General features: G+C 39.9%; 1 protein-coding gene across 2 annotated transcripts; it reads left to right on the forward strand.

The window, feature by feature from the left end:
- Positions 1–4,638: 4,638 nt before the first annotated feature.
- Positions 4,639–22,848, forward strand: LDHB (lactate dehydrogenase B). 2 transcript variants are annotated; one of them, XM_086401809.1, is made up of 8 exons: positions 4,639–4,724; positions 7,442–7,576; positions 14,793–14,910; positions 16,375–16,548; positions 18,380–18,553; positions 19,433–19,550; positions 21,064–21,205; positions 22,477–22,848. In XM_086401809.1, the coding sequence occupies exons 2-8, from the start codon at positions 7,448–7,450 to the stop codon at positions 22,642–22,644; spliced, it is 1,023 nt and encodes a 340-aa protein (XP_086257935.1). In that variant the 5' UTR covers positions 4,639–4,724; positions 7,442–7,447; the 3' UTR covers positions 22,645–22,848. The 2 variants fall into 2 exon arrangements, with proteins under 2 accessions (XP_086257935.1, XP_086257936.1); XM_086401810.1 differs by having other exon boundaries at positions 21,082–21,205.
- The last annotated feature ends 363 nt before the right edge of the window (positions 22,849–23,211 follow it).

The following is a 23,211-nucleotide window of genomic DNA, read 5'->3' on the forward strand; positions in this document are numbered from 1 at the left end:
ATGGCAAATAGATGGGGGAAAGTGGAAACAGTGACAGCTTTTATTTTCTTGGGCTCCAAAATCCTGCACAGAGTGACTGCAGCCATGAAATTAACAAAAACTTGCTCCTTGAAAGGAAAGCTATGACAAACCTAGACAGTGTATTAAAAAGCAGAGACATCACTTTCCCAACAAAAGTTGATACAGTCAAACCTGTGTTTTTTCCAGTAGTCATATCCAGATGTGAGGGTTGGACCATAAAGAAGGCTGAGCACCACAGAATAATGCTTTCGAACTATGGTGCTGGAGAAGACTCTTGAGAGTCCCTTGGACAGCAAGGAGATCAAACCAGTCAATTCTAATGGAAATCAACCTTGAATATTCACTGGGAGGACTGATGATTAAGCTGAAGCTCCAGTACTTTGGCCACCTGATGTGAAGAGCCGACTCATTGGAAAAGACTCTGATGCTGAAAAAGATTAAAGGCAGGAGGAGAAGGGGGCAACCGAGGATGAGATGGTTGGATGGCATCATTGATTCAATGGACATGAGTCTGAGCAAATTCCAGGAGATAGTAGAGGACAGGGTGCCTGGCATGCTGCAGTTCATTGGGTCACAAAGAGTTGGACAGGACTTAAGAGAGTGAACAACAAAAAATAGCCAGAATGCAGAAAAACTACTCATCTTCTTCAGGGGCTCTGAAATAAGAAAAGAAGCTATCAAGAAAACTCGTGGCAGCACAAACAGTAAGAGACCATACATGATTCCAGGAATGGGAAACATGGATGGAGGACTTTCACACAATGAAGACCTTGGCAATGCTCTTAGGCATGCGGAAGCAGCACCCAGGCAAATTCAAGGGCATCTCCTTTTAAGCTGTAGGAACGCTCTGCTTTCTGATTGGCTGTGCTGTAACAACGTTCTGCTTTTTGATTGGCTGTGCTGGAGCTGGCCGGCCGGAAAGTTCACCTTTAGGCAAAAGTTGTGAGATCTTATCTGGTGTATAATTCACTCTGTGTGAATATTTTCTTCTCAATATCAAGTTAACCGGCGTGAACCCTTACCAAAGCAAGACTCACCAGAGGCGGCTTTCAGAGATTTATCCCCTTCCCCAGCAGAAGGGCAAAAAGACGTTTTTCCATGAGTGGGACATGGTTAGTCAAAAAAGTATCACTGACGTTTTTCAGACACCCAGAGAAAACATCCTCCAAGGGCAAGGGAAGTAAAACTGCATGCCTGATTTTTGGTTAGAGTCCAGGAACTTGTCACCAACGACACTGCTTCTAAACGCCTAACACTCAGATGCACCAAGGGACCCTATGCTGGTTAGAACTAACCAGTTCATACCCAACTAGGTTCCAAAATAGGTCATTTCAAGACTACTAGTATAACTTAGAATATCATTAGCTTCCTTTAAAAAGGAACAGCTAATATGTACACAGAAAAGTCACTCCAAGTTACAATTATCCAATAAATGGTCAGACAATGAAACTTTCATTTCTCTTTTTTTCCCGCAGGCATTGATTTCTCTCCCTGGACACATCTATTTCTTGTAGTTAGAGATAACCAGCAATGTCAGTTCTTCATTTTATAAACAGATGCTGCTAGTACAGTTTCAACTTGAGTGACAACCCACCCACTATAGACTCAGCTTCAAGAAGTTTAAGTATTGAAAACATGCCTAAGAGATGGGAAATAAAGAAAAATGACTCTCTCTCTCTTTCTCTCTCTCCCTTTCTCTCTCTCTCTCTCTCTATATATATATACACATATATGTGTGTACATATATATACATATATATGTGTGTGTACATATATATACATATATATATACACAGACATATAATGTATGTGTGTGTTTGTGTGTGTGTAAAAGAGTCTGAATCAAGTCTGAATCTTAAATCCTTGCTCATATTGTACCCCAAGTTTAATAAGTATCTAGCTATGAGAGACACAGGTATCTTTCAGATACTATGTTATTTGTATATAAAAAGATGAAAAAAAACCTCAAGTAATTTATAATTCTAATAAGCTCAATCTGGTTTCATAACCACAGAAGAACAAAAACAGAAAAAAAAAAAAAAGAATTGAAAGGATTCCCACAGGCAGGCACACAGACAGTGGCAAGACCAAAGCTCTTTCTGGTTCTATTCTTAACTCACAGAGTAACTTGAGGCCAGTCACTCAGACTCTGGGTATTCATTTGGATGACATGATGTCAAGGTTTTTATTCCATTCTAAAATTCTATGAATTTGGTTTTAGAAACTGTTGATAATCTGGTGACAGGACTTCCTAGGTGGCTCAGTGGTAAAGCATCCGCCTGCCAATGCAGGAGATGCAGGGACTCAGGTTCAATCCCTGGGTTGAGAAGATCCTCTGGAGGAGAAAATGGCAACCTACTACAGTATTCTTACCTGGAGAATCCCATGGACAGAGGAGCCTGGCAGGCTACAATCCACAGGGTTGCAGAGTCGGACACAATTAAAGCAACTTAGCACACATGCACACAAGGGGTAAGAGTTAGTCGCTCAATCATGTCTGACTCTTTGTGATCCATGGACTGTAGCCCACCAGGCTCCTCGGTTCATAGGATTCTCCAGGCAAGAATACTGGAGTGGGTTGCCATTTCCTCCTCCAGGGGATCTTCCTGACCCAGGAATCGAACCTGGGTCTCCCACATTGCAGGCAGATTCCTTACCACCAGGGAAGCCCTTAGCACATGCACATAGGGGAGAAGTAACTTTTACTCCACGCTCTTAAGACTCCCTGGCTGGGTCTGAAAAGTAAACTGACAAAAACAGGTTAACAAGAGAAAAGCATTTATTGAATCATTAAAATTTTGTTAAAAGCATTTAATTAAATTTTGTTAAACTTTTACACATACATGGGAACCCTCACAAAAAGAAGCTCCAAAAAATTGACCCAGAGGAGAGAAGTTTTATAACTTTTAAACCAAGAAACAATAAATTTGTGAAGAATTTGATAAGACAGGGATTTGGGCTAGGAGTAGGGATAGTGAAAAAGTGGTTAGAAAGTGAAAGGTTAGCTTAACAAAAGTTTGTTTATACACATTTCCCTTCCTCCTGGTAAAGGAAAGACACCTATCACAGGGGAGATTTGTCACTTGCTTTCAGGGAAGAAGGGTGATATAGGGGGAGGGGAGGTCAGAGAAAACTTCTTGATCCTACTGTTTCCTCAACCCCTTCAGTTTAAGATATTCAAGATGCTAAGGTACCATATTTTGAGGGTGGTGTGTCCTGAACCCTACCAAAGGATTTTATTGTATGAATCATAGTATATAAAATTGTCTTTCACACTTCATACATAAAAAGATCACTGGTCTAGTTATACAATTCTCAAAAATCTTTGATGCAGGGGTGTGTCCCCTCCTGGCAGTCAGAACTGCAGATGGAGAGCTCAGTAACTGATTGTGGAGGGAGGGGATGGAGATATGGTAGAGGAAGAGCTACGACCTCTTATTTTTTCTCATCCCGTCTCCTTCCCAAAGATACGCAGTAGCAGGGCTGCCAAGAAAAAACTCCCTTTCAAATGCAAGAGGTTTCTGAGATTTCTGTACCTGAAAACATATTAATAAACACACACAACTGAATCCAAATCTTTAGGAAACTTTCACCTGCTTAATTATTCATTCACTCAGTCATTCATTCACTCATTCACCAACACTGTACTGAGGTACCAGGCACGGGGCTGGGTGTTGGAGACACAGAGTGAATGAACACATGAAGCCTTGGAGTCGCTCAGGGACTAAGAGAAACTGCATTTCACTCACTAGTGGCCCAATTATATGCCCTTGAGACTATACAGATTGGTAGAGAACTTTAAAATGCAGGCACTAGGCCTCACTGACTTCACAAGCAAGTGTGTTTGTACGTGTGTGTGCGCGCACACACACACACACACACATGCTCAGTTGTGTCTCTTTGTGACCCCGTGGACTGTAGCCTGCCAGGTTTCTCTGTCCAAGGAATTTTTCAGGCAAGAATACTGGAGTGGGTTGCCATTTCCATTTCCTCCTCCAAGGCACCTTTCCAACCCAGAGATCAAACCTGCCTCTCTTGCATCTCCTGTATTAGCAGGCGAATTCTTTACCCCTGAGCCATCAGTAGGCAATTATTGCGTATTTGCTGAGTTAAGGTGGGAAAAACCCTTACATCAAAAGAACTTTATATGAGAGATGAGAAGAAATGAAAATCTAGCTTTATTTTTAAAAACATCCAGAAGCAGGAGTATTATTCCAGAGGAATAACACACACCAGCAGCATCTCAGATTAGAAGAGTGGTCCTCTAAAGTTGACCTGGAATGCTAAAGAGAAATGTACTACTACTGGGACTAAATTTATCCAATCAAGAGCGTGAGAGTCCAAAGGGTTGAAGACGGCCAGGTTTCAGAAATAACGCACCCTCTGTGTGCAGGAGTCTTTAAGCCCGGAGGCTAGCAGTGACCGCGGCCGCCTTAGCGGCCAGAAGGTGACCTCCTCAATTAGGCCGAGGGAGGGCGTGGGCGCACCCGAGCCCTTGTCCTTGAAGAGGATTGAGCGAGCCGAGGGGAGGGGTGGGCGGTGCTCGGGTTTCCAATCACAATAGAGGAAGCTCGGAGGCGGCCAAGGGGCGGGTCCCGCCTGCTCTTCCTCCCTCCTTGCGGATCCTGCGCCGGAGGAGACGCACGCTGCTGACTTTGTCTTCGTGCAGCCCTTATTACTCTCTGGAGAACTTTCTCTCCCCTGGTAGGTTTCTGCTGGGACCCTGCATCCTGGCTTTGCGGAAAGACCTGGTGGGACTTGTGCAGCAAGACTCAGCGGGGGAAGGACCAGGAAGGACATCTGAGCTCGCGGGCCTGGAGCCCTGAGCATCCGGATCGGGTTGGGGCGGGGGCCCTGTCCCGGGGCTGGGGGACCCGACGGAGCCAAGGGCCTGCGCCCGATCTCTGGGCTGTGTCGGCCGCTCATCGCAGCTCCCGGCCAGCCTGTGCCCTCCCGGGGGACGAGTTTGTTGCACTTGCGGCTACATCCCGGTTCTACGTGTCCTTGATGGATTCATGGCGGCCGCATCACCCTTGGTGCCTGCTGGCGGGCGCCCGGACACGTGCCGGAGGAGCCGGGGGAGGGAAAGGCGGCCAGGCGACCCGTGAAGCTGGCGGGTGGGGTGGTTGTTGGCGCTCACCACCTTGGGCCTGGAGAAAGGCCCGGCTTTTCGGGGATGAGAGTGAAGGATGATCTTGGCCCTGCCCTTAGCCTCTCCCCAGCCCTTCCTGGAGCGATGGGCCGGCTCGTTTCTGGCCTTTTTTTCCCCTTGATGCTTCGGATGCTGTTTATTTACCGGCTTTGGGTGTTGAGAGTTTAGAAAGGCCTAGATTTTTCCCCGCTGGAGACCTTTTCTGGGGAGATCCGTGGTGGCTGCCTCCCCTAGTGACCTGAGCTCAGCGCTGCGGCGCGAAGAGGAAGAGGTGGCCCGTGGGCGGCCGGCAATGCGGGCTGGAGGGATGGAGCGGGGGAGGGGAGAGCCGGCTCTCAGTGGAAGAATTGCAGGGCAAAAATTGGCTGTTTAAAAGGTTAGAATCGAGATAGTCTGCAAAGTGGAGCTTTGTTCTGAACTTAAGGCACGGGTTCTTTTCTAGTGATTTATATCCACAGAAGGGGCAGGAACATGGGGATGAAAAGGACCAAATATCGATTATTTTTACCCTGATTTTCATTCTTTGCCCTTAAAAGCCTCCACTGATCTTGAGACAGGCCTGTGTATGATATAAAACATTTTCTTGTCATGTCTTACAATCCTATTAAAAAACCCCTGTTAAAGAAAAAAAAAAAATTAAATCACATTTCTGTAGAAAGATCTGAAAGAAAATCTGTACTGGCTCAAGCCTCTACAATGTCATTTCTGAAATTCCCCAGATAGTTTAAAAGGTCTGTCTGATCAACTAATCTGTATTTCTAGAGCAGTCTTTATGGATTTTTATTTTCCACTGCTTTGCTGGATCCTCTATACCTAGAACATCTTAAACCAATTAGTAAAAATGCCATGATGAAGAGAAACTATGCGTTTGTATCTCAGTTCAGCAGGAGAGGCAGCATTCATTCTTCGGATTCTGCTCAAAATGCAGGACGTGTAAATTTCACTGCAAGGTCATCTATTTGTGGAAACATTTGCACACCATTATATATTTCTTTTTTCTCTAGTATCCAGGAGAAAACTGCCAATGTGCTTTGGAAAGGCAAAATAATCTCCCAGTATAGACCCTAATGACCTGGGGGGGAATGTTTTTGGGGGGAAAATAGCTATAGAACAAAACAGTTGTCTCCAAATTCAAGTAACTTTATTCCAACTAGGAGTCTTACTGACTCTTACCTAATATATACAATTACTCAACCAGGTTTTGTTACTTAGTCCTTCGCAGATGAGAAACAAAAAAAGAGACTGGGAAGCAGCCCTACAATTTGAAAGAGGGACCTTGCCCTGCCACGTGGCTGTCTGCAGCAAAAGTAAAAGGCAGACATAAATAATAGACATTTTAATGGGTTATAATTATAAATGATACTTAATTTTGAAGAAAGGGCTTTTTAAAAAAATATCATCTGAATCCTCTCTTTAAGAATGCAGATTGATACAGTAAGTTTCACTATTTGTTTTATTTATCCAGAAAACTCACCTGATAACCTGATGACACAGATACAATTGGTGTTACTTGTATAAATGCTTCCTAACAGTTTCCTTTTTTTTTTTTAACTTTAATTTTTTTTTTTTTTTTTTTTTTTACTTTAATGGCTGGAAAGAAACTGACTCAAAGGCTGGTATTTTCCTTCTGTGGTCCCCTTGGGGGAAAATGTATTGAGTATCTACCCACCTTCCAGTAAGCTTCCAAGGCACACTAAAAGGAATTCAAAGTAATAAGTTTTACAGATTTTATGCAAACATTATTTGTCACTACTTTGTCGTCAGTGAGACCTCAGTAGAAGAAGAAAATAGACAAACCAATTGGTCCCTATCTTCTAAGAGTGATAATAACCATTGGTAGTAGAAATTATATTCATAAGTAGCTCTTTTAAACCAAGCTTAAATATGGGTTAATACTGGGCCCTAACGTAAATAAATATTTTGTAGGGAGCATGGAAACCAATCAGCTAATCTAAATATAAATGTTGTTTATACAGTAAATGAATAGCCAGAAGACAGTTATTACAGCTTTGTTAAATACTGCTAGATAGTCATAGACTGAAGAGAAGAACCCAAACTCTAATGGGCTTCATTGAGATTTTTGTCTTTAATTTTTGTTAGTGGGTCACTTTTTTTTTTTTTTTTTTTTAAAGAAACTCTGTGTTCTGGAATACCATTAAGCTCATTTTAAAAATGTGTTTCAATTCAAACTTGCAACAGTAACATTACAAGTTCCCCTTCCTGTTTCTCAGGTGAATACATGTATCATATTTTGATTGTTTTCTTTCAGGGCACAATGGCAACTCTTAAGGAAAAATTGATTGCACCAGTTGCAGAAGAAGAGACAAAGATCCCAAACAATAAGATCACTGTAGTGGGTGTTGGACAAGTTGGTATGGCGTGTGCCATCAGCATTCTGGGAAAGGTACTTTTGAAACTTCATACGTGATAGGTAGTTTCATCATCTGTATGCAATCTCTTTAGGCTTTTGAGAATTTGATTGTATCTTTAAAAGGTTTTTTTTTTCCCCTGAAAAAAAAATTTTTTTTTTTTTAAAGAAAATTAAGTTTCTCCTGTTGTTTATTTATTTATTTTAATTTATTATTATTATTATTTTTTTTTTTTTTACTTTACAATATTGTCTTGGTTTTGCCATATATCAACATAAGTTGTAGACCTGGTGATACTTTATCTTTAAACACATTAGCAAATATTTCCTGAGAGAATGACATTCTTATCTGATACAATAGACTTACTGTTCTCAGTAACACTGATTAAACACTATTATCTATTATACAGTACCCAGATTATAGTTCTCCAGTTATCAGAATCATATTTTTTCTCCCCTAGTCCAAGATCATATTTTTATATACTTGTTGTGTCTCTTTATTCTTCCTTAACCTGGAACCTAGCCTTCCTTCATCTCTCATGTTACTGGTGAGTTTGTAGAGACATCAGTTTTGTAGGATGCCCCTCGATTTATGTTGGTCTGATGTTTGTAACTGAGTTCAGGTTATATTTGGGGTGACGTTATGACCAGGTGATGGCCTGTCCTTCACAATGCATCACATCAGGAGGTGTGTAATGTTATCTTGCCTCATTATCAGCACGGTTGCTTTTTGAGGTCATGGAAATATCCTATATTATTCCCCTCAAACCTTCACTCAGTTGTTTAATTTTAAAGTAATTTCAAATTTACAGAAAATTTGCAAGAATATTTTTTAAAAAGTAAAACTTCCATATTCATTTCACCCAGATTTACCAATTCTTAATGTATTTCTGTTTGTGTGTGCACACAAGTGTGTGCCTGTGTGTATGGGTGTATGCCTGTGTGTGCACATGTGCATATGGGGCTTTTTTTCTGAACCCGTTGAGAATAAATGCAGATACGCCTTTCATTTCCTTCTGTCTGAGTACTTTTCCTCGGAATAGGACATATTCTAACATAATCAGTTCAGTTATCAACATCAGAAGCTTTAATACTGATAACATGCTTCTAACACCTTCCACTCCTCTAGATTATATTTCCCCACATACCTCCATAGACTTTTAGTTTGCCTCCTCTCCTTATTCATTGAACTGATCGATATACTTTCTGAAGGCTGTCTTAAATGTTTTTTAGGGGGAACCCCTGCCTCAAAAAATGCTGCTGGGCCTTCGGTAAAACACACTTTCTTTTTGTACTGTATGCAAAGGCTGCTGGAATAACTCCTAGCTGAGCGTATTTCTGTCTACAGAATTTAAATTCTAAAGGGGCAAATTCTGAATCTTCAGAATTTTTTCACTGAGGAAGAAAATCATCAGAAATCAACTAAAATGTGTAGTGCATGCCAATTAAAGTTTTATTCTTTTGCATTTTTTCTGGCTGGTTTTATTTCTGACTAGGTTTCCATAATTTAGGAGAATAGCTGCTCCCCAAATTACAGGGGAATTAAATAATCACAATTTAATGTTTACCATTCATACCAATAAAAACGGAAAAAATATTCCAGCTTACTTTTCTTTTAAAATATTTACTGTGTACCATGTTTTAAGTGTTTTGTTTAAAATGCTTTATTTAAACAGTAATCTCAATAAATGGAAACTGTTCATATCCTGTTTCCAGATACAGTAGTTGAGGCTTGACTAGATTAAGTGGCCTACCTGTTATCACACAGTTGGTAATGGTTGAGCTGTATTTGAGCCCAGACTCTGAACTCTTAACCACAGTAACTCTGCCATTTCTTTTTATTCTATGCTAGTATGGGGGCAATTAAAGACAATTTTTTCCTTTAATTGAAGTATAGTTGGTTTACAATGTTGTGCTAGTTTCAAGTGTACAGCAAACTGATTCAGTTATACATATATATATGTATATTTTTTTCCAGGTTCTTCCTCATTAGAGAGTATTAAAGATTTTCCATTCCTTAAGCTAAACCCAAACCTTGGACATTTTAGGAAATCAGCAATATATCTGAGCTATCATGATTCTCTCGGAACCTCTCTGATTGTTTCAATTGTAAATTCAAAGTCCTCTTTGATAAATAATGTAATTGAGACTCTGCTGTTATATAATACTTTGGCCCAATTCAAGTGCTTGAGAACCAACCAGGCCCCTAGCACAGTAGGAATCTTTCAGCTGAGCTTCTGTGAAGGAAGGACTGCCTTGTTCAAAGACCATTTTACTAATTAAAAATGTTTAAATCTTCTTGTAACGGGGAAGGATTAGAGTCAAAGTTGTTATTACTGTTTGGTAAGGATTATAAGCCCCACTCCTTTAATAAGAAAGATACCCAAAAAGAGAGAGAGAGAGAAAGGGAACTAGCCAATTCTATTTTGTTAAGTATCTATATGTTACTTTATTCCTCTACAAAATTTCTAGGGAATGTTGTCATCTCTATACTATTGGTGGAAAAACATAAACTCAGAAAGATTAAGTGCCTTGATTAAGATCTCAGAGATCTTATATCCCTGATGTGGTTTTCAGAGGATACACAGTGCTTTGGCCCAGAAAGGGGATGAGCTAGGGCATGAGATTGGCTGAGAAGGTCCGTACCTTGACTGGGCTCATGGAGGCACCAGAGTCCAGCCTCCACCATGACAAAGGTGCTGATGTTTTCTGCTTCTCTTGCCCATTTTCCACATCCTAATAGCCAACATGGAAACCATAGTGAGCTTTTATAAAAATAGCTCCCCCGCTTAGAACTGCACACATAAATGAAATACAGGGAGGATCTTTTCTCTGCCTGTCTCTCAGAGCAAGGCAGGGTGTGCACCTCCAGGGGCTACCATTCAGAATGTCGTGGATTCCTTCCAGTGCTGTGCGGTGGCTGGTGCCACCTCTGACTTCATCTCTTACCTTCTCCCCTCTTCAAAGCACTAAGATCATCGTGGCTTCAGTATTAGCCACTCAGTCGTGTCCAACTCTTTGCAACCCCAAGGACTGTAGCCCACTAGGCTCCTCTGTCCATGGAATTCTCCAGGCAAGAAAACTGGAGTGGGTTGCCATTTCCTTCTCCAGGGGATCTTCCCAACCCAGGGATCAAACCTGGATCTGCTACACTGCAGGCAGATTATTTTGTCTGAGCCACCAGGGAAGCCTATGGCTTAAACCTTTTTATTTTTAAAAAGTATTTTTAAAATTACTTCATTTACTTGGCTGTGTCATGTCTTAGTTGCCGCCTGCAGGATCTTTTGTTGTAGTGTAGGCTCTCTAGCTGTGGCACATGGGCTCTGGATTGCATGGGCTCAGTGGTTGCAGTGCATGAGCTTAGTGGCTCTGTGGCATGTGGGATCTTAGTTCCCTGACCAGGGATCGAACCTGCACCCCCTGCATGGGAGGCAGATTCTTACCAGGGAAGTCCTTTAAACCCTTTTAGAACTTGATTTCCCTTCCTCTGGAATGACTGCCTTGGATCATCAGAGTTAACTCCCTCCTGTCGTTCATATCAGGCTTTGCGTACTGGTCTTCCTTGATTATCCAATACCAAGTAAGCTTCCTTCCATTTCCTTAACTTCATTTTGCCTAGCACTGTTTATAGCATTTCCGTGATCAGAACCATCTTAAATTGGTTGCTTCACTCCTCTCCCCTTCCTGGTACATTCCATGAGAGCAGGAACCTTATCAGATTTGTTCATTACTATAGTCCTCACTAGTAGAATAATGCCTGGCACATTGAGTAGTGAACGTGTATTAAATAATGGATATTCCTCTTACTAAGAAATGGCACTTATGTCTGGTCAAATTTTGATCAGAGCTTTTCCTTTTTCATGGTTTCTCCTGTCGCCCCTACCAATCATAAGGTATGTGCTTTGGCTGCCAAGACCCCATCACGTTGTCAAGGTCATATAGAGTGTCCATGTGATTATTCTGCCCTTAGCCTCTGACCAGCTGTTTTTGGCTTGAATGTCTGTCAGTCAGCTGTAGTCACATTCTTCTACAAGCACAGCATACAGAGCAATGTAATTACAGACATACTGCAACGTAGTTTTTGCAGTGCAAGACTTGGCCTAAAAGTGAAACTTAATTAGAGTTTGGTGTTTGTACAAGCATAGACAGGCTAATGGAACAGACTCAAAACCCAGACACAAAACCAAAGAATATTTAATACAAAGTGACATGCCAGAGAAGAAAAACAAATTATTGAATAAGCGGTGCTTGTCCATTTAGCTATTTGGGAAAAGTTATACCTTTTCCTCCCACAAAATGTCATGCAGACTAAACACTTGAATATAAAAATGCAGAATGCAGCCATCAAATACTAAGGCACTGGTAGCAGAGTTGGATGTGACTTAGCAACTAAACAGCAACAAAAACAACAGCTTGCTAGCTCGGGGACCAAGAGGTAGGTTGTGGCTATGTCTGGTCCACACAGGACTTAGATCAAGAGATAATTTTTTTTTTTGGCCAAGCCGTCCAGCATTCAGGATCTTAGTTTCTCAACCAGGGTTTGAACCTGTGTCCGCTATAGTGGAAGTACAGAGTCTTCACCACTGAACCACCAGGAAAGTCCAAAGAGACCATTTGTGTCTTATGTTAAACACGCTATCAACAAATGTTGTTCCTGGCTTCTAACTGATCTTGTTCCTCAATGAGTTAGTGCTTTTGCAGTTAATCTAAGTCTTGATGTATTGATCATTTTAAAATATGCAGCTTAAGTGGAATATACATGTGGTAAATTCATTGGCTAGTATACACTATGTGAATACAGAAAGATTTATTTAAGCCCAAGTGTCAGTACTTAGTCACACGTCTTCGTTTGCCTGCCTCCCACTGGGAGGATATTCAGTCACATAAATGCAGCTAAATTCAGCGCTGCAAGTATTTTCTCCAAGTGTTGGATCTCTTCCTTCCTTGCCAGCTGACTATGCACTTCTCCGCCAATTCTCTACCCACTGAAACAAAACAGAGGATCTGAGATCCTGTGACATCCTTTTCCACTTAAGCCCCCAATTGTTGTGCCCCTTGACTTCAACAGCACACATGTGATGTCCCCAAAATAAGAGTGACATCCCCAGTACTTGGCACCTGAAAGGAATGGTTATGAAGTTCTCTGGAATGAATTTAGGGCTCCAGAAACACAAGCGAGGGCTTTGTGTGATCTTGCAGAGGAACGAAACCATTTTAAGTGTTAAAAACATATGTAAGTGAAAAGGGGTGAACATTAATGCCTGCATTTGACATGTATTTGACATACATGGAAGGAGAAAATACTTGACAGGGAAGCCTGGCGTGCTGCAGTCCATGGGGTCACAAAGAGTCCAACACGACTCCATGACTGAGCAACAACAAAGCGACCCCCAGGTCATAAAAGGGTCCTTTGAAGTTGGCAAGTGAATCAACTGCTTAGAAGTAAGAATGCATTCAGTCGCATGGAAGTTTGAGTCTCAGAGAAACCGTCCCAAGCAAGCCTATTGTAGCTCGCTGCTTCAGGCCAGCCGACACTGGTTTTCTAGAAACAGGTGACAGTCTTTATTCCTAGGCTCCTACCTGGAGCAGGACCTGCTTTGCTGGCAAGTTAACTTGGTCAAGTTTTCTTATTGGCCACCTCACCTCTCTTCCTCTGCCTCCCCCTCTGCTGTGCAGAGCCTTCCTGACCCCTCCCAATTCCACATGGATTATTTTATCTTAGCCTTGAAACAAGCACTTTCTGAACCTGAGTTACTTTATACTTTTTTCCCTTTACATATCAAACTATCCTTCACAGAGGATAGTTCCTCTTAATAAAGGAACTATATTAAGTTCTACATTGTTGTGGATCGTTTCTAATAATTACTATGCTAATTATTTTGCTAACAGCCTGAAAAGCAATAAAGGCCAGGATTTGGGTGATAGGTCAATGGGAAGGGTAATTACTTTTTAAGAGTTTGTAGGGACTTCGCTGGTGGTCCAGTGGTTAAGACTCCATGCTCCCAGTGCAGGAGGCATGGGTTTGACCCCTGGTTGGGGAACTAAGATCCCACATGCTACAGGGCATGGTCAAAAATATTATTTTTTAAAAAAAATAGAGTTTGTAAATTATGAGTTTTCACAAGACAACTGACTTATTTATTTTTTAAGTTTTTGGGCCATGTTGCACGGCATGCAGGGTCTTAGTTCCCTGACCAAGGATCAAACCTGTGCCTTCTGCATTGGAGGCATACCAATGTTAAAAGCTGAAAGGTTATTTAAACACAACTAGATCTCTTGATGCAAAGAGTCGATTCACTGGAAAAGACTCTGATGCTGGGAAAGATTGAAGGCAAAAGGAGAAGGGGGTGGTAGAGAATTAGGTGGTTAGATAACATCACTGACTTAATGCACGTGAACCTGAGCAAACTGCAGGAGGTGTGGTAAAGGACAGGAAAGCCTGACATGCTTCAGTCCGTGGGGCCGCAGAGTCAGACACAACTGAGCGACTGAACAACAGATAACAGCTCCCTTTTCCTGAGAAGAAAAGATTGAGGACTTGCTGAAAAGCAGACAGGATGATTGATTGAGGGTATTACTTGGGATGGATGGCACAAGATGACAGTCAGAATAGAAAATAAAAAAACATTGAGACTGACCAAGTTTGCCTTGAAAATGTATGGAGAATTCACTAGCCCTGGAGTCCTGTGCCCCTGACTCTTTCACCAGCAGGACATTCGAGTTGGTCAGAGCCAACCTGAGGGTTCCTAGCTTCAAGCAGGCCTTCAAAGCCTGCTCTGAAGTGAACTCAGCCTCTTGTTTTAAATGAAATCTGCCTTCTCTAAATCCCTCCAAACTAGGAGTGACCTTCAGGATGGACACAGTGCCCAAGACTGTTTCTAGCTCTTTGTGAGTCTCTATTTTTTTTTTTACCATCACTCCCCTTTAATATGAAGACTTGAGCACCCTGAGGCCGCTGTTGAACCACGATACTTGCACGTTTAGCTTCTTAATTATATCAAGCTCACTGAATGTCCATTGAGTACTAGAGGTGAAATTCTTTTTTAAAAAAATGGTATCAAATATTAATAGTTCATTATTCAAAACGTTTCCTCATCAAATTGTTGAAAGCACACCTAATTCCATGGTAAAAATTCTTCCCTAAGTTTTTAGACATTGGGCATTCCCATTTCAAGGGTATTTGACTGAAATACTGTGAATTGAGGTATCCTTGAGTAGCTTGGGGTCCTAACAGCTCCTTTTGTGTTTATAGTCTCTGACTGATGAGCTTGCTCTTGTGGATGTTTTGGAAGATAAACTCAAAGGAGAAATGATGGACCTGCAGCACGGGAGCTTATTCCTTCAGACACCAAAAATTGTGGCAGACAAAGGTAGGCTCCTTTCATGCCTGAAGTGATCAAATAATAAATTGATATCCTCACTCCCTGAGAGAAAACAGGTTTTCCCATCCTGGTGAATCTAATGTCAGCAGTTTCTTGTTTCCTTCTGGGTCCAGTTTATCCTCAGGGACAATCATAATTGTTATCTCTGTAAAGCCTCTCCCTGGTGCCTTGCACACATACAGTGCATAACATTTTAGGAAATCGGATCCAAATGCTTGCTTACACATACTTGAGAACAGGGATGTTTTAAATCCGAAGAAATATTTGCACAAAATAATTTGAGTGTCTCAAAGAAACTAAATAAATTTGTATTCTAGCCATCTTTGTTCTGGATTAATGCATTTATGCAGTAATATGGCTGTGCCTACAGATATAGTAATGTCCAGCCTCCAAAATAATTTCTAACAATACTACTACTAATAGTGTATGTGTCAATCACTCAGTCATGTCCAACTCTTTGCAACTGCATGGACTCCTCTGTAGCCCCCCAGGGTCCTCTGTCCACGGGATTTTCCAGGCAAGAATACGGAATGGGTTGCCATTCCATTCTCCAGGGGATCTTCCCAACCCAGAGATCGAACCGGGGTCTCCTGCATTGCGGGCAGATTCTTTACCATCTGAGCCACAGGGCAAGTCCACTACTAATAATAAGTAGCTGTTACTTACTGAATTATTAGCATTCTAGGTACTGTGAAACTTGCTGCATGTCTCATCTTCACTGCAGCCCTGTGAAAAGTGGGTCCTATTACCCCCGTTTTATGGAAGAGGAAGCTGATAAATTATTAGTAACTGTCAAAAGTCACATAGCAACATGGTTTAATTGTATGAGTCATCCATAAGTATTGAGTCTAATGACCATACCAAATCAAAATGTCTATAATTTGAGAAAGGATTCACTTGCTTGGGGAAAAAAATAAAATACTCTCTAGAGAAACTCATTGCTAAAAACAATAAGCTTATTTAAAATATTGAGTATTAGAAATTAAATTTTAGCCAAGAACAAACACTTGAGTGCCTTCCTTTGCCTTCATAGATTGAATTAACATTACAAGTCTACAGTTACCTTCCAATTGCTTTTTTGTTGGATGACTGCCAGTTGAACTTTGCATTCACTGTTTATACTTTGTGTTATTACTGACAATCCAGTATTCTCTAAAGCCAATAGGATTTTGAATCTGTTAGCAAGAAACATAATTTAAGGCTGTCTTTGTTTCCTGGGTTCATTTTCTGAGCCAGTGTTATGGTCGGAATGGTTCCATATCACTCAAGGAGGAAGAAGCCATGAAACACTGGTGTTGCAACTCAACACGTTATACAGAAAATGTAATTCTCACGTAACGTTCCTCACATACGTTCCATGAGCTTACGTATGTTTGGGTCCCTAGAGCACCTCATATGGCATGTTTTGATGCAGAGTTGTATGTGAAGTCCTTTTCTCCCCTCTCCTTCAAGATTACTCTGTCACTGCCAATTCCAAGATCGTGGTGGTAACTGCAGGAGTTCGCCAGCAAGAAGGGGAGAGTCGCCTGAATTTGGTGCAAAGGAACGTTAACGTCTTCAAGTTCATCATTCCTCAGATCGTCAAGTACAGTCCTGACTGCATCATCATTGTGGTTTCCAACCCAGGTATCATTGTGATGCCTTAAGGTTCAGTTCTGTTCAATTCAGTACTTTGGGATTTTTTTTTTCTTTTCCTTTTTTTTTTTTTTTCCTTTTTTAACTTATAAAAAGTCTTTTCTGGTGTTTGGCCTAAGCAATTCACGTGTCTTCCGTTAATTGGCCACAGAGAGTGATGTTTACAAAACCACTGGCACATTCCCAGGCCACATGCTAAAGAATGTGAGAAGAGTTTTATATAAAACAGTTTCATCTCCTTATTTTATCTGGGTTTGTTGGAAAGTCTAAAAGATTTTAAAATTTTCTATCAAGATGATACTGGGATACAAAATCTGAATGTGGCCCCAGTTTGGAAGAAGTATTTTAGCATATTTGATCATCTGTTTTCCAGAAAATGCACTTTAGTCTTCTAAAATTCTTGAAAATTAAGTTGACTGATTTTTTTTTTAAGGAATTAAAGAAAGCCATTAATTAGTCTAGGTTTAAAGATGGAAAATAGCCTGTTGATGGACAAATACATGTTTAACACCAAATGTTGTAACTTAAAATTTCTGATTAGAAAGAATTGTACTTTTTCAGCCCAAAGAGTCAAAATTCACTGTTTCACACTTCTTTTGCCTATAGTTTGCCACCAAACTTACTTTTTATTGGTAAGCACAGTAGATAAATATGTTGTTAAATGGTAAAGCTGATTATCTCTGATACTTCACTTAGAGAAACATTGTAGGAGCCAGGAAAGTCCTTACAATTTATGGGATATTGAGAGTTTGGAGCCAGCAAGACCATCTTGGCTTGGAGTTTCCTGGTCAACCTTGTATCTAAAATTTCTCATAAATAGAGAGTGGCAAATAGATGCAGAGCATGAATGACAGACAGCAGACACATATGAAGTTGCTACATCCTGTGCTTAAGGCAGACATTATTAACTGGTTATACAACTTTTCCAGGTATAGCTTCAAAGTCTTAAGTCTCCAGGGAGTCACTCCTACTGAGTCAGTGTTGCCAAGGAAGAGGTTATAATATCCAGGCCAAAATGACCTTAAAATATCTCATCCAGTGTCTGTATATGAGAGTGGAGGTGGAGACTTGCCTTCCTGGTGTGCACATTTTCCTACTTTTTACAGCTTAGCCTGTATAAATGCTCTGCTCTTCTCTAGTCCGGCAGGTTTTACCTCTGTGCCACACCAGAATAAAGGCTCTGTCATTAAATTCTTTCTGTTAAATACTGCTGCTGCTGCTGCTAAGTTGCTTCAGTCGTGTCCGACTCTGTGTGACCCCATAGACGGCAGCACACTAGGCTCCCCTGTCCCTGGGATTCTCCAGGCAAGAACACTGGAGTGGGTTGCCATTTCCTCCTATTATAATAATTGTTTACTGAGTACTGTCTTGTTCCCAAAGGTAACTTTTAGCCGCGTGCCTTGGTTGTTTAGTAACCTATAGCTTTCGGTTTCTGAAAACAGTTGTTACAATCCTGGAATGTTAGAATTGGAAAAAATTTAAGTGATGATCGAATTCAGCCCTTTTTCTCTCTCTTTCCATATATAGTAAATTAATCTGCAGGACTCATATATTCTTGTTTCCAAAGATAATGTAGATTAAAACCACAATATTGCATTTTCCATGTTTTACAATCTCTTGACTATACAGCTTAAAAGTTTTTCTTATCTTTCTAGCCCCCATGGTCCCTAATTCCGAAAAGTCAAATATTCACATCTTTCTGGCCACATCTCATTTGGGGGATGGAGCAGAGGGGAGAGGAGAAAACCAGGGCACCACTGCTTGACATAGCAGTTGACATCAGTTTTGATGTACTTACATATATTATTTTAAAAAATTTTAGTGGATATTCTCACATATGTTACCTGGAAACTAAGTGGATTACCCAAGCACCGTGTGATTGGGAGTGGATGTAACCTGGATTCTGCTAGATTTCGCTACCTTATGGCTGAAAAACTTGGCATTCATCCCAGCAGCTGCCACGGATGGATTTTGGGGGAACATGGCGACTCAAGCGGTAAAAAACAAAACAAAACGCAGTGTTTGCTGTGAACTAGGATATTGTTCTTGCCATTCTGAATTTTTTGTTTGTTTTTAATTGTAGTTTATATTTTCACATACATCACATTATAGATAAGTAATTGTGAGAGAATACTTTGATACTGACTAGGTAAATATCTGATTCCTTATCAGTTTATTGCCTCATAAGTTTAGTATCCACGAATGATTCTTAGTTAAATATTATTTAGATAATAATGGTTTAAAAATAGTTAAAAATTATTACTACGATAGTTTTGAAACATTCTAATTCCATCATTTCATCTTAAACATTGAATATTATACATTGAATAGGCTTATTGTATAAAACTGTAATAATCTAAGACATAATGATAATATTGGTTTTACTAAATCCACCTCTGCCCAATATGCAAGGGGCTATTTTCTCCCTAAAGGTTAAGGTGTACATTTTTCTTTGAAAAATTAGTAGTGTAATTCTGGTAGAGTGAACTTTGGTAGTGTAAGAATTGGGTCTTAAAATTGTTACTTATTTTTTAAAATATAAGCAGGTGGAAAGTTCAGAATTTCTCAAACCCAGAGTTTAGGATAGTCCCGAACTAGAGTCCCGCACGATTTCACAAACCCACAGAAAGGGAAGAATTTCATAACGCCTGTTAGTCTGACACAGCAATTCTGTTTGCATCAAAATGGTTGAAAGGTAAAAGGTCAGATTTGAAGGCAAATGTTAGTCTCTGGGGGGAAGTGAATTGGAGTGAATTGTCATTGGAGCAGTTAGTGGGTAACTTGCATCAAGGGTGAAATCTGACCTAAGAGAAGGAAAGATTTTTTAAAAACAATGTCAGAGATAAAATGCTTATCTTTCCCCCACCCCCAATAGTGGCTGTGTGGAGTGGAGTGAATGTGGCAGGCGTTTCTCTCCAGGAACTGAATCCAGAAATGGGAACAGACAATGATAGTGAAAATTGGAAGGAAGTGCATAAGATGGTGGTTGAGAGGTAAGCGGGGGGGAGGGGGGCTTGATTTAAGACAATATCATCTTAGACAAAATCGAGAACACTTTGCATGGCTGCCTATTCAGATAAACTTTTTCCAAAATTTTGTTTTCCTTTTTAAAAAAAAATTTACTCTTTTTTTTGTTTGTTTGAGGGAGAGTGGTTTTTTCCCCTTTTTTTTCATTTTTTAATTATTTTTTCTTTTAGATAGACTCAGCATAGCAAATATGCAGCTGTTACCTTCTGAAAGAGGCAAGGCTGACTTAACACTGGTCAAACTTGCTATGCTGGTGCCCCTAGGGAAAGCAAATATTTTTCCAGAGAAATTCTGTTGTAATAGGAGTGAAACATGGAATTCACAGATGACAGAGGTGGCTTATTTAGAAAACTAAACCTAGGCACTGTTGTGTCATAATTGACTAAAATGATACTTACTGATTGATTGTTAATAGTTTTCAAGCTATTAGCAATCAGCAGCTTGAACATTGATTCAGTGTCTCTCCATACCCAACCGAGGATGTCCCCTTTTCCCTGTTTTTTTAAAACTGCCTTTTGTGACTAACCATTCTGTCTATGGGCCCTCATGTTTATCATAAAATAAGGTATCATTTTGGACCAGAGTAAAGACTGTGGGCTTAGATTGAAATTATGGGTCTTTTGACATTGTATAATATTGGGAAGCCATTTAACTTTTAAGCTGAATCTCAGTTTTCTCCTCTACAAAGTCTTAAGGTGTTTATAAGTCTAACTGTTTTCTCAAATATGGAATCGTTTCATTTAGTTCAATTTTAAAGACTTTTTTTCCCCCCAAGAATTTGACCTGTATATGGAGAAAAAGGATCTTTAAAAAGTTGAAAGAGTTCTTAGGATTTCATGAAGATAAACCCAGTGTAGCTCACCCAAGGTCTTTTAATTAGTGATACATTGCGTTAAGTCCCATTTTTCTAGTGCTCAGTTACTCCTGCCACCTAATTCTCAAGTCCAAGTGCCTTTGTGGGTTCAGAGTGTATGTAATTTGTGCTCAGATAGTTGTCTACAAGGTTTTGACATCACTTTGCTCTTAAGTTGTTGGTCGTCGCATTTTAGGTGACAGTGATTAGTGGCCTCAAAGGGACCTGAAAATCAAGGTGTAATTTGTCCTTTGAATGTGAATGTGAAGGTTCTTTTACTTTCATTGTTCCCTGATTTTATTAGTATCTTTGGAAATATTTGTGTTTATAAATAAGAAGATTGGTTGCAAAATGTACATGCTACCACTGTAATTTTTAAAATGGCTATTTATACAATAAACTACTTAAATTTGTCAAAGCATTTACATAGTACCAACCATGTAGTTTTAAATATTTTCCATATATATTAACTCATTTAACAAACTTATGAAGTAGATACCATTGTTACCCTTATTTTACAGAAGTGGACCCTGAGACAGGTAGTCTAAATCATGTTCTCAGGATGACAGAGTTAAGAGACAGCAGGAATCAAACCACCAAAGCATCTGGTCAATTATCTCCTTAAGGGTTTTTTTTTTCCTTAGTGCCTATGAAGTCATCAAGCTAAAAGGATATACCAACTGGGCTATTGGATTAAGTGTGGCTGATCTTATTGAATCCATGTTGAAAAATCTATCGAGGATTCACCCAGTGTCAACAATGGTGAAGGTAAACTGTTACAAAATATTAGGTGGTTTCTCATTGAGTATTCCATAAGTAGATTAATTTTAAGAAGGATGAGATAATGTCTCAGTCCACAGTTACTTTTCATCTCAAAGTTTTATGGAAACTATTCCTTTCTATCAGAAGCTTAGGCCAAAAGAGCAAAAGTTTATAGAAGCTGAGACATCAAATGTGTTTTTATAATTCTCCTTTGTATAATGTGCCAAATTAAATATTAACTCTGAGTCTTATTCAGCATATTCTTAGATGATTATTTGAATAAGTTTAATAATTTCATTTCAAGTTGGTATATTGTAAACTATAGCTTGGCTTTGTGGTATATAGCACTGATACCTTAGCAAATTTAGCTTAATTCAGAAGCTATGGAACAGTTAAGTAGAAATTGATTATTTTTAAATAAAACTGAGATAACTGACTCATTTTCTGCAAGTCAACAGCAGGAGTGAAAAAGTAAGGGAGAAAATGCAGTAGACTGAAATAAACAGAGGAGGTAAATATAGAAGTATTTGGGGATAAATCATAGTATCAGATGTTTTGAGGATTTTTTTGTTATTGCTGTTTGGCTTTTTGATACTATGGCAAAAAAAATTAAAGCAAGTATGGTGAAATTGGATAATTGCCAAGTCCATATATAAAAATTTGTTTATTGCCTCCACTTTGGTGTATGTACAAAAACTTTCAGAGCTAATTTAAGAAAATCTTAAACTCCCTTGATTAATGTACTAAAATAATTGCATAATTAAATTAATCCTGTGAGTAAACTACTTAATACAAACCAGTACAGTGTTTGGGGAATTGTGGTCCCCCCGCCCCCCCCCCAGCAATTCTTGAGTATTCCAAGAATCTTGTCTTTGTGTGACTTCCAGTTACTTTCTTGGACCTTGTAGGTCAACTACTACCTAAAATCTACTTAACTAAAGAGTTTTCATGAAAATTAAAATTACATGAAAAACAGTTCAATAAGAACCACATTTGAATGTGATTTAATTTGAAGACATACAAGCAGAGGGGTGTCAATGAGTTTGATAAAGTACTTAAAAAATTCTAGTTTTATCATAGTGTCTATTTGTATATTCTATGTACAAATCAAATTTGAAATACAAATATTAGAGATAGATAGGCCTGTCAGTGATAAAAACTAAAGGAGTTTATGCTTATCAAATTTCCTGCAGTTCATCCTGTTCAACCCCAGGCCCTGTGGTCATTCTTACCTGTGGTTTCATTTCTTAATCGTGGTGCTTTTCTTGTTCTGGCAGGGCATGTATGGCATTGAGAATGAAGTCTTCCTGAGCCTTCCGTGTATCCTGAATGCTCGAGGGTTAACCAGTGTTATCAACCAGAAGCTGAAGGATGAAGAGGTTGCTCAACTCAAGAAAAGTGCAGACACCCTCTGGGGCATCCAAAAGGACCTGAAGGACCTGTGACTTCCGGCTGCAAGGCTGTAGACACTTAGAACTACAGTGTGATTAACCACGAGCCTTTAGTTTGCATCCATGTACATGGAGCACAGTTCGCTTTTGTCTTCCTAAGTCTGTGAATCTGGGCTCCCAGAATCAAAGCCCATGCTTGCTTTAATGCTTGCAAGATGAGTCCTTGAACAAATCAAATAAACCACCTAGTGTAGTGTGCTCCTGTCTCTCGAATTCTTTAATTTCTAAAAGATTTCCATCTGTCTCTCTCTTTTTTTTTTTTTAATAATAGTTCTTCCCCCATATCATAACTTTCCTTAAATTCTGTCGTCTCCATTTCATCCTGTACTTCTTCCACCAAACAGCACTACAATTCTTTGTCACAACATGTGCTGTGCTTTTGTTGTCCTAAGAATATGTTACCATTTTTTGGTTTCGTTTATTTTAAATTTGTTTGGCTGTGTCAGATCTTAGCCATGACATGCAGGATCATTATTGTGTCGTGCGGGATCTTTTGGTGCAGCACATAGACTCTAGTTGTGGCTCACTGGTTTAACTGCTCCGTAGCATATGGGATCTTAG

This window comes from Bos grunniens, chromosome 5 (assembly GCF_055505025.1).
Source record: "Bos grunniens cultivar Pamir isolate PY7600 chromosome 5, Bosgru_T2T1.0, whole genome shotgun sequence".
Lineage (NCBI taxonomy): Eukaryota > Metazoa > Chordata > Mammalia > Artiodactyla > Bovidae > Bos > Bos grunniens.